At 44.3% G+C, this 18,296-nt stretch overlaps 1 protein-coding gene across 1 annotated transcript; it reads left to right on the top strand.

The window, feature by feature from the left end:
* The first annotated feature begins 248 nt into the window (after nt 1-248).
* On the top strand, nt 249-15,548 carry LOC127196372 (2-acylglycerol O-acyltransferase 1-like). Its single transcript, XM_051154020.1, has 3 exons — nt 249-409; nt 6,754-6,953; nt 15,328-15,548. Exons 1-3 carry the CDS (start codon nt 315-317, stop codon nt 15,480-15,482), a joined length of 450 nt encoding a protein of 149 aa, XP_051009977.1. The 5' UTR covers nt 249-314; the 3' UTR covers nt 15,483-15,548.
* Nucleotides 15,549-18,296: the final 2,748 nt, after the last annotated feature.

Genomic DNA, 18,296 nt, shown 5'->3' with positions numbered 1-18,296 from the left:
TCACAGCCATGGAAAATTAACGAATACAATGCTGTTTCTGTTTCTGACAATAGAGTTCTTGAAAATGGAAGCTGGGGTAGCACTTGCCCTCTCCTTGCACTTGTACAGCCAATGTAGGAAGCTAAGATTTCCTACAGCAGTGACTCTTCTACTTTCCATAGCCAGTGGTTATGAAATACAGGGAGCAGATGCCGATGCACCAGCTCCACCCAGCTTCTCCTTCCTTGCAGGGGAGATAGGCATTGGGATCCTAGTGATGCTGATAGTACACAATTACTGGTTCATTTACATCCCATATCTGGCCTGGTTCTTCTATGACTGGGAAACCCCAGAGCGAGGAGGCAGGAGATCTAACTGGGTCCGAAGCTGGACTGTGTGGAAGTACTTTAAGGACTATTTTCCAATTCACGTGAGTAGAACTGTCTCCTAAAGTCCTGAGTTGGGAGGACAGTGGCGTGTGTTTCCATCCTGGGCATCTCCACCTTTTCCCATTCCGGACGGAGTGTGTCTAGTTCATTTTGTGCTTTTACAATGAATACTAGAGCATCAGACCTGTTTAAAGAAAATTTTATTCCTCACAGTTCTGAAACCTGAGGGTGGGGCTGGGTGTCCAATACCAAGGTTCTAATGTTCAACCAGTTATCACCCTAGCTGATGATCTCATGGCAGATAGGGAAGGCAAGAGAGAATAAGAGGGGCCAACTTGTCCATTTAGAAACAATCCACCCACACCGGCAGTAAGGCTGTTAGTCTCTAATCATTCTGCCCTCATGATCGAGTCCCCAACATGAGGCCCCACATCCCTACTGCTGTTCACTGGAGATTAACTTTCCATCATTGACAAAGTCTGAAAGACAGTGTGTGGAGGGACCCAAACTTAGAGGATAGTTTAAAAATGTCAAAATATCTCTAATCCAGTGAACTAAGGTGAATCCTGTTCTCGTTGCCCGCTGGCTTAAGACACAGGGAATCCTTCCACTTGTCATTAATGGTGTCATGTCATTTCCTCATCTCAATGTGAACGTGCTGTAGCTCATCAAAACCCAGGATTTGGATCCAAGTCACAATTATATATTTGGGTTTCACCCTCATGGAGCATTCGCGACTGGAGCCTTTGGAAATTTCTGTACAAATTATTCAGATTTCAAGAAGCTATTTCCTGGCTTTACAGTGTATCTCCACATGACCGCAATCTTCTTACGGCTTCCATTCTTCCGAGAATGCCTGATGACTTCTGGTAAGTGATGCGGCCACAGTGTTCCTACAAGGCTCAGTGAAACAGCTACTGTGTCCCTGCAGGGCTCGGAGTCGCAGCCACTGTCCCTTCAGTGCTCTGGTGTGGTGGCAGCACATAAAACAGCCACTTGATTTTAGATTTCCTGTGCTCTGTGGATTTTCCTCACACACTCACTGCTGGACCCTCAGTGCATGGACCTTGGGACCATGCTTTCTGTTGTTCTGTCCATCCCAAGTATTTACTATTGTGATAGCAACATAGGGATTTTCCAATAAACACCATCCAGTAGTCGAATAAGTCAGTGAGTGCACTTAATATACTCAAATGTGGGAAAACAGTTGTGGAGCTAAAAAATTATAAATCATACTTTGGAGAGGCACATTCTTTTGTAGTGTCTATACAAAAAACTAATGAAGCTTAAAATTAAGTACCTGTAATTATATCTGTCCTGCTACCAATCAATAAAAGGACAAAGACACCTGTTCTATTTTATAATAAGCCTTATATTACTTGGGGCTGAGCAGATATATTAGCCACCTAAACTATATTCCATTATATCCCAGCCTCTATCCCATGCCATCTGATTTAATCCTTTCTGACTGGGCTATTTTCCATTCATAATCTCAAAATATTCGCTTATGTTATTCATCTGGGCTGGTTCTTTCCATGCAGAACTTCAGAGTTCTTCTTTCTGGCCTTTGTGGCTCTTTCTTCTCCCATGGCAAATCTGCTCCTTTCTCCTCTTCCATCCCTGATCCAGCTCTCATCCCAAGATCCATCTCTCCCTGGCAGCCCTTTGGCCACACCTGCTCACTCTGTCCTGTCCAGGTGTGTAGGCATTTACTCAGCCAATCAGGGATAACTTGGGAGGCAAGAATTACAAACATCTTGTGGGGGCACATGAGTCTGCCCCTTAAAGACAGCAAGTTGGCCTCAGTGGGGAAAATAATTAGCAATCAAATACAAAGCACCAGAGCATGCCCCAACACACTTTGAATACTTTTATGTTGGAAAAATCCTCCATTGTGCCTCCCAGTAGTGATAGTGACATGAAGTGCTCAGTGTGCTTGCTAGCTTTGCCATCCTGCATTGTGTGTAACTGCAAGAGTTGTGGATGTTGTCAATGGTACAGCATTTGTCAAGCATGAAGGAGGCTTAGCTCTGCCCCCAGATCTACATGGGAAGAAAAGAAGTAGGCACTGAGGGAAAGGAAGAGAAGAGAGAAACAAAGGTAACTCTTCCTCAGTCTGCTCTGCAGATGGAGCTCCAGGACAGCCAGGACTATGTAGAACCTCACCCCATAACCCAGGCTGGCCTTCTGGCACTGAATTCCTGATGGTGCTGCTTCCACCTCTCAAATTCTGAGATTGTGGGTGCTTGCGCTCTGCCTGTCAAGCAATGGAGTGCTCTTTAATTGCTAATTCTGAGAACAGATTCAGCCTGAGGCACTCATAAGGGGCCTATTCCACATATACAGAGGGCTGTGCTCCTGCCTATAGCCTTCATTTCAACTGCAGAGACTCGTTTGTTTTCCAGCTTGATCGACTGTTTGACCATGCACTTCAGTAGCTGACAAAGTATTGTGTGCCTGTCACAGTTATGTAGGGTGGTTATCATCAGCTTTGCAGCTCCTGAGGATAGAGAAAAATGAGTCAGTAGCCTTTTCTAAAAAAGTATAACTTCAGTATTGCTTAGTGACAGAGCTTAGGGGCAGATTTTCTATTACTTCCAGATTGTCATGGCTTCCTATATAGTCGACTCTGTTGTTATGTATTGCTTGGAAATCATTTACAATCCAAAGCTGGCTAGGATCCATGCTGGCTTTGCCGGGTCTGCACCAGTTAGTGGCCTCAAAAGCCAAACTCAGTCTAATGAGTGCTGTAGGGCACACTGTACAGTGCTCTAAGCTCCCCCACTTCCTTGTGATCTATCATTTTACCTCTACTGGACACACTAACACCCCAAACTACCAGAGAAAATAATCCTGTCTATCTTTATTTTGTAGACATTGAGTTAGAGTTTTATGAAAGGAAAAAAATTAAAGATAAAATTTTAATTTCCAAAAGAGTCACAGAAATTGAAAAAAAAAAGTCACAGAAATAGATTTAACTTTTTTCTGAATCAAAGTATAATCTCTAATAAATTGGAGTACTTGAGAGCAGGTGTGGGTGAGACAAGATACACCCCTCTCCATGGCCATGTCAGACACTGTCAGTCTCAGAGTCTTTTTTTAATCACAGTCAATGACCACAGCCCTTCCTGTTTACTGGAGTTGACACTGAGATTAGATCTGTGTGTTATGTGCCACCATTGGTTTGTTTGTTTGTTTATTGGAGCTTCTGAGATTGGATCTCTTGGTAGCCATGGCTGGCCTGACACTACATAGATCAGGCTGGCCTCAAACTTACAGAGATCCACCTGCCGACATGTGTACCACAACACTGGCCATTATTGGTTCATAATATTAAATAGTTCCTCTTGCTGCAGCCTTCATGTCTTCAATGCTAAATAAGAAAAAAATTTTTGGCCAGTGTCAACTTAGCTGACTTAACTGTATATGAGGCCTCAGCAGCACTTCCCAGTTCTGGCTTCTGAGGAAATTTTGTGGTCCAAGACTTCTTCCTCTGATCCTCCCCAAACACAGGAAATTTCTGTGGCTACAGATTCTCTTAAACCCTAACTACAACTCATTCCTCTTGGCCCATTTTGGAGAGTCTGCAGCCACCAGGTGTCAGCCAGAACAGTATGTGTTCTGAGGCTTATGTACTATCTGCCTGCCTACTATGCTGGAGCAGGTAGCAGGGTTCTACTCACAGCAGCCTCTGGCATCCTGCAGAGGATCTTAGATTTTGTTCTGTGGGTAAAGCCACAGGAAACTTGTGGGCGGTCTCTGAACAAAAGTGCTATCTATTCATTCGCTAACTGATAGAAAGCTCATTCACACAGCAGCACAGAGATAGGCTAGATGGGTGGTGTGAACACTAGGACTATGGGACAAGCCTATGGCAGTGATCAGGGAGATCCTATGAGGCCTGGCCTGGCACAGAGCTCTGATGGCAGGAATCTAGAAGAGAGCAGTGTCTGATAGAGTAACAAGATTTCAGGATGGATTCCTCTTCTTCAGGTAGGCAGCAGCTGTGTGAGATGAGTCACCAGTTAGCTGGTGGCCGGCAGAAGGGAACTGGCACAGCAGAATGATATTTCGAACTGGATGACTGGGTGGGCGATGGGATCCTTCGTCATGATCATTAATGTTGGAACAGGATCTGCTCTGAGGAATCATTTGATGCACTGGATTTGGAGATTTCCATTTGGCCATTGGTGACATTGCCCAGCAAGCCAAGGAATATAATCCAGGAGATGGGTTTGATAGAACTCAGCACGCACAAGTGGTAGTTGAGTTCATGGGTATAGATGAGATTAGAGGACAATAGGAATAATGAAGGGACTCTGCAAAATATCAGGGCAAGCTAGAAGTAGAAAGGCATGAGGATTGGCCAGAAGAGAACTAGAAGGATCATGTGTCAAGATCCAGGGGGCTGTCTCTGCCAAAGAAGCAATGTCTTATTTCTCACTCAGGTTACTCAGAACTAAACGACATGTCTTAAACTCAGGGAAAGTTCAAAGCCATCCACGAATGGTCAGGTTCTCTCATCCATCAGTGTCTGCCTTTTCTTTCAAAGGGGTAGGCCATTCAAAGCCACATGTGACCTGTAACCCCCAGTATGTTGGAGGCTGAGCTAGAATGCTTGCCATGAGTTTGATGCAAGCTTAGCCTAGTGAGCTGAGGACCAACAAGGCTACATATGTGACTCTGTAGAGAAAAAGAGAGGAGAGAGAAACATTCAGAAACTCAGATTTCTCTAATAGTAGGAATCATAATAAAACCATCACTGTTGCTGTAGAACATTATTTTAAAAAATAATTCTTCTGTTTGACTCACAAAGGGCTACTTTCAGTTTCTAAGAAGAGCTTGTCTTATGTGTTGAGCAAGGACAGAGGTGGGAATATTTCAGTCATTGTTCTCGGGGGTGCAGAAGAGGAACTGAATGCCCACCCTGGAAATTGTACCCTATGTATCCACAAGCGCAAAGGATTTGTTAAGATTGCCTTGACCCATGGGTAAGTGGACTTTTTTTTTTTTCTGTTTTGTTGGAGATGGGGGTCTTGATATGTTGTTAGGCTGGCCTCAAACTTATGGTGACCCTACTGCTGAGCCTGCCATGCCCTGGAACTACAGGTATGAGCCACCCTGCCTTGTCTAGTTAAGTGACTATTTGTTTAGGATGAGTGTATTTTAAAAGGACAAGACATTATGTGAACACAAAGAATGATAATAACTTTTCTAGTCCTTAAAGAACATTATCCAAGTCAATGAGAATGGAGATTGAGCTTTCTACGAAGGCAGTTTGATGTCACAGCAAACAGTAATTTAAAAAACAAAAAACAAAAGAAAACAAAAGGCTGACACAAATTGTTACATGTGCAACAAGGTAGACAGAAGGAAGCACTCAGGGTGGGGTGGGGTGGATGTCTTACCTAAACCTGACTCTCTATAGAATAAAAACCTGGCTATAGTTAGATTGCTGAACCACTTCCTAAGGGTTTCAAGTACAGCTTGAAGTGTTTTGAATCCGTGCAGCTTCAGGGTTTCAAATGTAGTATAGGCGATAGCACTGGAAGGGCTGTATTTGCTACTTTCCCCCATGGCTACAAACGCCTAAGAAAACCAGTTTGAGGAAGGTGGGTTTATGTGGGCTCCCTGTTTCAGGGGATACAGTTCATCTTGGTAGAGAACACATTTGGGGAGCAGGAAGCACTGGTCATGTTGTACCCACTGTCTACTGGCAGAGAGCAATGAGTGATGGGACTCAGCTCACTTTTGTCTTCCCTCCTCTTTATTAAATCTAAGACCCCTGCCCATGGATAATGAGGACCTATCCTCAGAGATCATCTTCCACTCCTCATTCAAAACTTCTCTCAAAACACGTTCATGGACACTCAGAGGTGTGTCTCCTAGGAGGTTCCAACCCCAGTGGAGTTGACAATGAAGATTCACTGTCACTGGAACATTTAGAGTTTGGGAGTTTTTCTTGAAAAATCTGGATGAAAATACATTATTTAAGATTATAGCCTCAACAATTAGACTGTGCAATTTTGGGGACTGGAGATTGGATGCCAGCACCCAGACAGCAGGCCTGGCATCCTGCAAACACATATAGCACCAGCTATAAGAGAGGGAAACTTTCTCTTAGCCTCTATGCATATACACGTGTGTGTGTGTGTGTGTGTGTGTGTGTGTGTGTTCGCGCGCGCGCGCGCGCGCGCGCGTGAGAGAGAGAGAGAGAGAGAGAGAGAGAGTCAGAGAGACAGAGAGAGAGAGACAGAGAGAGAGAGAGAGAGAGAGAGAGAGAGAGAGAGAGAACCTTTAGATACATCTGTGCATGTACTTACAAAAACAACCAAACATTTTTCATTTATTTGTAAACTGTGTCCTTCCTCTTTGTTACTTGCAGTGCTAGTTTGGTCCCAGTGTTTTCTTTTGGTGAAAATGATCTATACAAACAGATTAACAACCCTAAGGGTTCATGCCTTCGAACTGTGCAAGACACAATGCAGAATTTAACAGGAATCACCATACCATTAATCTATGGCAGAGGGATTTTTCAGTACAGCTTTGGCCTAATGCCCTATCGGAAACCGATCTACACTGTTGGTATGTACCTGAAATACATAAAATGATCTTACTCCATTTACTATTAATGACTAGGTACTAACATTCAAAAGACGTAGCCTTGAGTTTGGACTTCATAATGTCTCAGACCACTGGTTCTCAACCTTCCTGATGCTGTGACCCTTTAATGTAGCTCCTCATGTTGTCGTGACCACGAACCATAAATTATTTTAGTTGCTACTTCATAACTGTAATTTGCTACTATTGTAAGTTGTATGCAAATGTCTGTGTTTTCTGATGGCCTTAGGCAACCCCAGCAAAAGGGTCATTCAACCCCTAAAAGAGATTGAGAACCATTGTCTTAGACTTTAACTGAACTTCAACCACAGTACTCACGCCTAATGAACAATCTCTGTTCACCTTGGAGTGGCCGTGCAATATACCACTGTTAAACTAGAAGCTCCTGTAAGACATGAAGTTTCCAGTGTTTCTCTGCACTTGCCTGTAGCAGAGTGGTTGACTGACAGACAAACAACTTCAGAGTTAAACACTTGAAAGTTTATATATATATATGTCTTCACAGCCACACCCCCACCCCCCCCCCCACCAGCATCAGCTTCTTACTAAACGTCTCCTTTGTGCGACTAATCATGCTTATGTGTGCTCAGGTGCAAATGCTTTTAGTTATAAAAGGTGTGTGTTTGAATCTCTAGCTACTGGGAGAGGTAGAAAAGGAAAGGGGCCTGAGGTTTTGCCTGCTTGGGATACAGAGGCAGGGGGAACCCAGGGTCAAGAGCAGCCTGAGCAACACACAAGGCTCCGTCTCAAAAAGTAAACAAGAAACAAGTAGCAGGAGTGAAATAATTCCCTTCTGAAGCTTGGAAGAGACTAGGAAGTTGAAAATGAGACAGTGCAGAAACCACCGCTTTGACTTTATATAAAATAGAAATACTATCTTTACCACAATAGCCTGACAACTAAGGTCTAAATATACTGCCTTTTAAAAGATCTGTTTCACTAGGATTTCCTTCAATCCTTTTTCTCCTCCTTCTCCCCTCCTCCCCTTTCTCTTTCATAACAGAGTCTCGTGTAGCCCAGGCTAGCCTGGAACTCATTTTGTAGCCAGGTGATCTTGATCTTCAAATCCTTCTCCTTGCACTGGAACCCCTAATGCCAGGATTCCACAGGTGCTAGGTGCACATGGACACACAGCGCTTTCTGCCATCAGTTTACACGAGCTTTACAGTTCAAATGTAGTCACAGGAAGCTATTTTTAGCTGCCATATTTAACTCAGATGGGGTGTAGCAGCCTGCTGGTTAGTTATTACAGAGAGCACTGAGCTACATTTCCGGGTACAATTGTACTTCCATGATCAACTGGGTCATTTCTTTGCCATCATATCATCTCATCATTTCTGCTCAGCTGTGGGAGAGAAGTATAACAGAAATTACAAGTTATGATTCAAGGAAAAAGTTTAATTGCATGTAGTGCATATGGTCACAAAAATTTGTAAGTACTGAAAATAAAGGGCATTCTGTTCAGTTAAAGGATTTTAATTATTACCTCATTGCATTAAACTTTTGTGTGTTTTTGTTTGTCTGTTTTGTAAGCACAGTGGCTTGGTGTGTGATACTGTTAAATTCTGCCTATCCTGACAAAGCCAGAGACAAATGAAGTTGCTAAATGTGAGCCAGCTGTCAAGTCGTCTTGTCATCCATAGTGTGCATTGTGCCTCTTTAAAAAACTCAGAATGAGGGGACAGTCCACTGGTTTACCCCTCTGCTGACTTCCAGTGTCCTTAGTCAGTAGTGTCTCCAGCAGCCTGTTATTATCAGAAAGTATTAAATTAAGATGATAATAATATGGATTTCCTTTTTTAATATTTTTTTGAGATTCATTCACCTATAACTTATACAATGCTCTGCCTGCATGTGTGCCTACTCACCAGAAGAGGGCTCCAAGTGTCATTCTAGAGGGTTATGAATCACCATGTTGTTGCTGGGAATTGAACTTGGGAACTCTGGAACAATAGACAGTGCTCTTAACCTCTGAGGCAGCACAATAGTATGGATTTCATAGACAACGAGCTATTAATGGTTATTTTTATCAAACTGTTTCTATCTCTTAGTTTCTCTCTTACCCAGCCATCACACAAATAACTGAGACACTTTTATATTTGTTTATGAATCTTATAGCACAATATTTAGCAGTTTCAGTCTGTTCTTGGCCCTCTTTGCTATCCTGACTCCAGCTTTGCCCAAATCCCTAAGTACTTGCTTTTTCATTCTTTCTTTGCTCCAGCTGAATCTTCTGCATCTCTCCTGCACCTGTGCTGTGGCTGACTCCCCCACTTCCTCTTCTAGCTCCTCCTCCCGTGGCTGGCAGCAAGTCCAGTTATATTCTCTCCTCTCTCCCTGCTCAGTGATTGGCTATCAACTTCTTTATTTGCATACAAGAGGACAATTGGGAGCAGCGTTTAAAAACATTGATACAGGAGCTTCTCAGAACAAGGCTTGCAACCAGATACGGGGGTGGGGATACAGAAATCAGCATTTGAATTCCACAATAACCTTATGTCTATACCCAGCTGTCATACTTAGGACAACAGAGGGGGAGGCAAGATCCAAAAGCCAAACCAGTGTGAACCAGACCAAGCATAGACCTCTAATCCCAATTACTGGGCAGCTGAGACAAGAAGGTCACAAGTTGAAAGCTGACCAGGGCTGTGGATCAAGTTCAAGGCCAGCCTGGACAAAAGCTACATAGGTAGACTCTATTTAGCTTAATGTAGGAGGACTTGCCAAACATGCAAGAGACAGATTCTGTTCCCAGTGTTGTAAGAAGGAAGGCAAAGAAAGAGGGAGAGAAAGCAGGAAGAAGGAAATAAGGAGGGAGAGGGACGAGGGATTGGTTCTTGGTATGTGTGTCAGAAAGGCTGTGGCTAACATGGCCACAGATGTAGAGATTAATATTGGCATTAAGAATCCTCATCATATATCAGGCAACGAGCTGAGGGAAGTGGTGGGGTTTAAGGTCTGACTCAGAGTGACTAGAATAGTTTTCTTTCTTCCCAGCCTTAGAGTTTCCAATTCTAAGAAAGAAGGTAGGAGTAGCTGTCACATCCTCCCTTGGGCTTCTCAGGGGTCACAGAGCTGTGTGCCCGAGTCCTGGAAGCGTGCTGCAGATGCACAGGACAGAAACCTTCCTGACCAGCTGCTGAGAGTGCTGACTGTATTAAGCTTTCCTTGAGCAGGGATTCTTGGCAAAATGTTAACCCAAGTCAAATTGTGAGGAAATAGACAAATGTCTCATTAAAAACAAACCAGCAAGCAAATAAAGAAAACTAAAACCTCTCAGTTTCTGGAAAGACAGAGGGGAGGAGGCACTCAGAGACTCACAGCTGTCATCAGTTGGGTAAGCCAATGCCAGCATAGCTAAGGAAGCCCTTGACACAGTTTAGTGCGAATGTTTTACAAAATGTCCTAGGATGGGTCTGTGGGTGTGAATGTGGTGATGTGTCAGACACTTTGCCTCATTCTTAGAAAATGAAATAGTTAGAGTCGAGTCACATGGCTGAACTGGTGCTCTCCATGCCCTACTTCCAGATGTTTTTAGAGTTATAGTGGGGCTGGAAAGATGGCTCAGAGGTTAAGAGCATTAGCTGCTCTTCCTAAGATCCTGAGTTCAATTCCCAGCAACCACATGGTGGCTCACAACCATCTATGATGTGGTCAGGTGCCCTCTTCTGGGCTGCAGGGGTACGTGCAGGCTGAGCACCGTATACATAATAATAAATAAATATAAATAAATAAATCCTTAATAGAGAGAGAGAAAGAGAGAGAGAAGAGAAGAGAAGAAAAAGAAAGAGGAATAAGTAGCATTGCCTGGCACGGTGGCACATTCTTATGTGCCATAACTTAGGAGGCAGAAACAGGAAGACTATTTCAGGTTAAATGCTAGCCAGGGCTACATACTAGATCCTGTCTCAAAACCAAACAGACAAATGAACAGACTAAAGCCTAATAAGGAGCTAGGCAGGTAGCTTGGTGGGTGGCATGCTTGTCCTCCCAGCACAAAGCCAAGATTCAATCCACCACCCACCCCCACCCCACATAAAACAGGTAGGGTGGATGAATACCTGTAACCCAGTACCTGAAAGTTAGAAGCAAGAGGAGCCAGTGTTCATGGCCATTCTTTGCTGTGTAATGAGTTCAAGGCCAGCCCGGGCTACATGAGACCTTCTCTCAAAAAACTCTTTTTAAAGATAATAATCCCTATATGTTGATGTCCATATGTGTGCATGTGCATGCAAACACACAGGAATGGTTGAATGTGGCTGAGGGGATACAAAAGATTGGATTCTCTCTAAATAAAAAAGGTAAGGAAATGTGTTTTATTTAATGAAACTGATTCCAACCCACGTAAGAGCAAAAAAAGTCCACTGTGTCTTAAATCAACGTCACATACTTGAGGGGGAAGCACAGGCTAAGGGACTTGTGCAATAAGAGGCAAGGAAGGGAACTCAACTGAAGTTTTCTCACAGGACAGGAGGTGCTAAAGGAAAGAACAAAATCATGAGGAGTCACAGAAGTGCTCGGGAGACATGTTTACATGCTGGCTTGACCAAAGACAGGCAGTGGAGGAAAAGCAGCTAAAATGTAGGCAGAGGCTAAAGACAGGGAGAGGTTATTGTAACACAGTCTGCAAGGATTTCTCTTGGCTACTTCCCCTGCCTGCTGAAAAGAATGTTTCTTTCTCCCTGGTATAAGGAGAGCATCGTTTACATGGGAGTTTTAGTTCCTTCTCGTAGGAGGAAAAGAGAAGTCCATAGTACCCTTCTCCATATGGCAGAAGCACCATCTGCAGTGTTTTAGGTGCCTTTAGCTCAAAATAATCCTGTGCCAGCATGGCAGCCCACACTGCATAGTACAACACTCCAGTGCTTAGTAAGGCGTGCTAACTGCTCCTTGAAGGTTCATGTCTGCACGGCCATGCACCGGAGTCATGTATGCATGCATGCACACACAAAGGCCAAAGTCCTTTGAACTTCTGTCTGACTGGATCTGAACTCAGGGTCCCTCCAGCTCCCAAGTATCTCCACAGTCCCCCCTGGCCACAATGCTCACCTCTTCTCTCTGCAATGGTACAGTTTGAGAAGGGAGTGTTCTCCGTGACCCTAGGAGAGTCTGGGCTGCTGTAGTGGTACATGTCTGCAATCCTGGTGCTTGACAGGTTGAGACAGGTTGAGGCCAGCCTGGGCTACTTAAGTGAGTTCACGACCAGTTTGACTACCCAGAAAAACTGTGTCTAAAAGCAAAAACAAAACAAAATGGAGGATTATAGACTCTATAGACTCTTCCTACAGACAAGCAGAATGAAGATTTTGTTTTGTTTGGTTTGGTTTGGTTTTGATTTTTTTGTTTTTGTTTTTGTTTGTTTGTTTGGTTGGTTGGTTTTTCAAGACAAGGTCTCTCTGTGTTACCCTTGGCTGTCCTGGACTCACTTTGTAGACCAGGTTGGCCTCGAACTCACAGCGATCCGCCTGCCTCTGCCTCCCGAGTGCTGGGATTACAGGCATGCCACCACCCCGGCTAATAAGATGTTTTTATTTGCGAAAGATTGATTCTTTCCTTCCCAGAGGGGGGAAAATGAGCGTCCAGCCCTTAGGCTGCTGTCCTCACTTGTCCCAAAACTCCTTGTCCTCTCTCCAAGATGCACACAGCACAGTAGTAGAATGGGTTTAAAGCAAGATAGGGATCCTTGGAGTCCTTGGCGCACCGCTGTGCTTTTCCCGTTCTCTAACTCTGGTAAACTTAGCACAGCACATGGGGGATAAACAAGCCTGCTGTGCAAGGCTACAGGGAGCAGCCACATTCCAACAGGGGCACAGATTGAAAGCTGCAACATTGGAGCACGTCAGCCACGACGTAATGAAAACTACAACACACCAGGTAGGGTTTTTTTCCCCTCCATTTTTCTGAGACAAAGTTTCCCTCTGTAGCCCAGGCTAGCTTTGATATTAGCCTGCCTTATCTGTGAAGGAGAGGCTGTTGTGGTCACCTTCCTAGGCTGTTCAGCATTCAATTTAGTGACATCTGTTAGATACCCATAAGCATTAATGTTTCCAATAAAGACTCAGTTCAAGTTCAAGAAAGGAGGTGAAAGGAACCCACACAGGCTTGTCCCCACTGTTCCTAGTGAAAGGCAAGTGGGCTGTGGGCATCTTACAAGGGGACGGCCTTGTGATTAATTCCACTACACAAGGGCGTATTTGGGCTCCTGGAAGAACCCACTTAAATGGAACGAAACTTCATAAGAAGAGACTATGATTGAGCTTAGCCATGGTGTCACTCATTTCTTGGAAAGAAGACGCCCTAGGGGAGAGGTCACAATTCCTGTGACATTGAGCTGGGAGCAGCACAGTCACTTTCACCTTACACAGCAATGCCTCTTGTCAGTCCCCATTGCATCCTGCACCGTCACGTTGGCCACCCTCACTGAAGTAGTCTCACTGGAAACTACAGTTTTTTCTGTGACACTACAAGTTCACTGGTCCATTGGGTAGAGTCTCTCAGTTTTCCTTCCTCAAAGTTCTGAACTGAGAGGCAGCTTTGAGAATGTCAAATTATACTCTCTCATCCCACACCCAGGAAAAACTAGGGTGGAGAGAAAGCTAAGATCCATCCAGTCTGCTTACTATGGAGCCAGAGTTGGCCTGGAACTCCTGGTCCTCCTGCCTAAGCCTCCTGAGTGCTGCAACTACAGGCACACAGCAGCACACCTGGTTTATATCCTCCAGTTGTCTCGCTGTGTGTCTGAGGACTTAATGTCTGCTGTGCATGCATTTGACCTCCAAAAGGTCAAGTAACCCTGTCCATGAGGGTGTGCAGGCTCCATCTGGGGAACCCCTGAGCAATTCAGGCTCTGGGTGTGATGCTCCTTGCTCTATGACCCTCAGCTCCCTTGTTCGTGCTCTTTATCACTTGCTGCCACTCTACTCCTTCACAGTGGTTTAGTTTTTCTTAAATAATCACCTCTGTTCCTGGCACGGGCTCATCCTTGCATGTAGCTTGGCAGAAGACAAAGCAGGGCCCTCCCTTTGTGTCCTCCAGCTACCTCTTACTGCCATGCCCATGGGCCTCATACCCAAGCCAATGACTTCAGGACACTGTGCATCAAGGTTTGGCATTAACCAACCTGGAGTAGTAGCATCACCAGGCCTGCAGGGAGTGGAATGTACACAGATTACAAAAACTTGTATTTTTGGACTCTAAAAGTCTGAGATTACTTAGTATATAAACATCTTTTAAAAATACATACAGAAAAAAACAAATTTACTACCAATTGGCATTTTGTGAGTGTATAGGTGAAATAAATGTCTTTTTTCTTGTGGAACATTCATTCATATGATACAAATTAAATGAACCTTTTCCATCTCTGACTCTGTCTCTGGAGGGAAATGTTCATATTTACCAGTTTTTCCTGCATACTAAAAACACTGCTGCACCTAAAAATATTTTTTCACAGATAGAATCACACTTCATTTTGCAACTTTTCCAGGACATTTTAGACATCGTGTGTGGCACACTATTTGTTATTTCTTTCAAAAATTTAGTCCCCTTGGATTCCAGTGAATAATGTTGCTCAGCTTATGTAACAGTTTTCAGAATGAGCTATGGTCTCTTTCAGTTTTGTGATTATATGACTTTCTCTTGCACAGAGGCTCCACTGTAATGATATGTGGCACTTTCTATTGTTTCAAAAATATTGATAGACATGTATTTCTATTTATATCTATATACTGTATATCAAAAGATATATATTACATATTTAAATTCAACATAGAGTAGCCAGTTATGATGGTGCACACCTTCATTCTCAGCACTTGGGGAGGCAGAGGCAGGAGTATCACTGTGAGTATAAGACCAGCCTGGTCTTCAATTTGAGTCCAAGACAGCCAGGGCTACACAGAGAAACCCTGTCTCAAAAAGACAAACAAACAAACACCCACAGACCTGAGGGACGCCAGGTGACCTGCGCATTTCACAGTGAATCACACTAAGAACGCTGTGCTCTGGCTGTCAGCTATGCCCAGAGGAGATGAGAGTGACGTGGCACACAGGAACGCCTACTCTGCTCACAGCTGCAGTCTGCACAGCAGTGAGTATGACTCAAAAGTCAACCCCCAGGAGAATGACAGCCCGGTGTGTGCTGAGAAGGGAAAGTCTGTATTTGTTGTCAAGTGGGATGGTGTGACTGAGGGAGGCAGCCAGTGAGCTGAGGAGAGGACTGGGGCCAGCAGGCTGGCAGAATGCAGATTGGCAGCTCAGCCCTCAGCTGCCCACTGGAGACACAGGCTGAGTGTGGTGGAGGGTGGTTGTTCCTCGAAGTTGATATGTGCTCTGCCCTTCGCAGTTGGCCGCCCCATCCCTGTTCAGCAGACTCTGCACCCGACCCCAGAGCAGATTGAGGAGCTGCATCGGACCTACTTGCAGGAGCTGAGGACACTATTCGAAGAGCACAAGGGGAAGTACGGTATTCCAGAGCACAAAACCCTGGTGTTTACATGACTGCCTCCTCCATGCACAAAGGAAGACAAGAAAGCATTGTTGAGAAAAATAAATAGTTTAAATAGTTCTCTGTGGGATTCTTTCTTTCTTTCTCTTTTTCTCTCTTTCTTTCTTTCTTTTTCTCTCTTTCTTTCTTTCTTTCTTTCTTTCTTCTTTCTTTCTCTCTTCTCTTTCTTTTTTCTTTCTTTTGACTAAGGATGAACTTGCAACTAAAAGGTATTAGTGGTGGAGACCGCTGCTGGTATTTTGTACTGTGGTAAATAAAAACACAGTAAATGGAGGTTGTAGCCCAGTGGTAGAATGATGCCTGGCATGGATAAGGCCTTAAGTTTGATCCTTAATACTGGAAAATAAAAATACATTAGATGATTACAGGAATGGCTTGAAGATGACTAAGGCTTAACAATCTTCTGAATTTAGGGAGACTAGATTGTTCTTCGGGTTTCCAAAAGGTTTAGAATTACTCATGTGCTCAGAGAAAAAGCAAAATGCCAACTTCAAAGGGCCTCTGGACTCTATAAGTGATCAGTACTGTGGCTCCAGTGTGTCTTCAGTGGCCGGGGCAGCTGTTGTTCCGCACAACTGACCATTTAGAGACCGATTGACTTGCCATGTAGATAGCTGAAGAGACGGGCCTCCACTGGCCAGAACAATTGTTCCTGAATACTGTCAGTTTTAATACTAGGTAATTTTGGTCCTTCAGGTCCCATCAATGCATTCCAGGCTTTTCTCTAGCTGGGGGCTTTACATTCCCGAATGTGAAGCCGAAAAACATAGGAATGAACTGTGATTGGATGGACTTACTCCCACGTGCAGAGACAGGAAAACAAGCACTAAGCCCTGGAAGTATTTGGAAAGAACGTTGTTTTAGTGCCATTCTTCCCACCTAATGCTCAGAAACTAAGCAGCCCCAAGCTGACTTCTTATGGCAGTGGGAAGGGTTGCTGATTATTGCTGTGGGCCAACTAGATAACCAGGAATTTCCCATTTCACGTAGGTCTTGGCTTATACTAGGGTTCATTACTATGAAATAGCTTTAGGAAAACCTTCACATTTTAGCCAAGTTATTGTTACACCCACGAGGAAATTATTTCTTTTATCCCCTCTGGTTCCTCCCAAGCTGGCCCTGGCACCAAGGATATACCAGCAAGCAGAGAAGACCCAACTCTGCCTAACTGTGAACTGGACAGTATTCAGAAGAGAGGGTGTTTTCTTTCAGAGTTTGTCTTAGGTGAAAAGGCCACCACAGGGAGAAAATTACAAGTACATATATTGCATACCACACTCCAGCACCCTATACAATGTCCTAAAACAGGCCGATGACATCTTCCATATAGAGATCCTTTTCTGTTGCAAACGCATGTGTTTCTGAGTGTAAAGAGAAATGACACTGGCTCATATCCATGTAGGATTCCAAGTGGCAGACTCATCCTGCTTCAAAAAATGGCATAACAATTCTGCAAATGAAGGTTTTGTAATGAATTTTGCCATCATGCAAAGGCCATGTGTTACGTTCACTAGTGTGGTTTCTCAGAGGTCTCTCCAGCTGTTAAGGCTCCATCTACTGTACAGTCACATATAGAGTTTAAAGCAGCAAAGGAAAACCAAGCAGAAAGACAAAAAATGACCTCAGGCCCTGTGAGAGACACCGGGGAGTGGCCCTGGGGAAATGCGTACATGTGTTGTTTGGCTTGTGCAGTTTTCTTCCTAATGGTTCCTTGAATGCCAAGTGGAGCTTGAGTCGGTCCTTTCCTTCATGTACAGCTAGAAGTTTGTGGAACTGTCAGTGGCCACTGTTTCTGCTTCTCTGGAGGTAGCAGCCTCCAGGCACCTTTTCTCTTTCCAAGGGACCTGCTGTGAGGTTGCAATTCCCTGCAAACCTTCTCACACTGCTTTGAAAACAGTAGGTTTACATCAAGGGCATTGGCGTGACCCCTTGTCACAGGCAGCGGCTGGGAAGTGAGGTCATCACTCTTCGGTAGAAAGTACATTTCTGTGGAGACGAAATCTAGTTGCTACATGTGTGTGGCTCAGCCTTCCCTCTCACTAAGGCAGGCTGCCAAAGGAGCAGTGAGTGCGAGGACAGTGTAGCATGCACCCACTGTGTATTCTTCCCGAAGAGAGGGTTGCTGGCCTGGGCATGGTGGCAGGTGTCCTCTAAACTTAGCAGTCAGGAGACCGAGGCAGGAGAATCACTGTGAGTTCCAGACCAGCCTGGACTACAGAGTGAGATGAATAAAGGAGGATATGAGAGAGATTGAGGGGGGAAGAGAGAAAGAGGATGACTGACTCTGTTTCTGTCTCTGAGATTTGTTGGTTAGTTATTTGCATCTCAACCACAAGTGACTAGTTCTTACATTTGTTGTGTGTGTGTGTGTGTGTGTGTGTGTGTGTGTGTGTGTGTGTGTGTGTGTTGATATCAGATGTTTTCTCCTCCTTTTTTTTTTCTTTTTCTTTTTTGAGATAGATTCTCTCAATAAACGTGGAACATTCCAATTTGATTAGACTGTCCAGCCAGCCCCTAGCCAGCTCCTGTCTGTGTTGGCATAGCAGGCATGCCATCACACCCTACTTTTTTTGTGGGTGTCATGTTATAGTTCGGGTCCTTATGCTACAAAGTATGTGTAAAGAGGTAGGGCATGGAGCCAGGAGTGGTGGTTTATTCCTGTAGTCCCATTGCAAAAGGACTGCTGTTCAAATCCTTTCTTTAGGAGTGAAAAACTTTTTCTTTGAGACAGGGTCTCTCTGTGTTAGCCTTGGCTGTCCTGGAGCCCAGGATGGCCTCGAACTCACAGTGATCAGCCTGTCTCTGCC

Source organism: Acomys russatus, chromosome 12 (assembly GCF_903995435.1).
Source record: "Acomys russatus chromosome 12, mAcoRus1.1, whole genome shotgun sequence".
NCBI lineage: Eukaryota > Metazoa > Chordata > Mammalia > Rodentia > Muridae > Acomys > Acomys russatus.
This window is presented reverse-complemented; position numbering and strand designations above follow the sequence as displayed.

Coding starts and splice junctions, on each gene's coding strand:
- LOC127196372 (XM_051154020.1), top strand. CDS start 315: ATGACTGGGAAACCCCAGAGCGAGGAGGCAGGAGATCTAACTGGGTCC. Junction 410..6,753: donor AGGACTATTTTCCAATTCAC/GTGAGTAGAACT, acceptor TGTTACTTGCAG/TGCTAGTTTGGTCCCAGTGT. Junction 6,954..15,327: donor GAAACCGATCTACACTGTTG/GTATGTACCTGA, acceptor TGCCCTTCGCAG/TTGGCCGCCCCATCCCTGTT.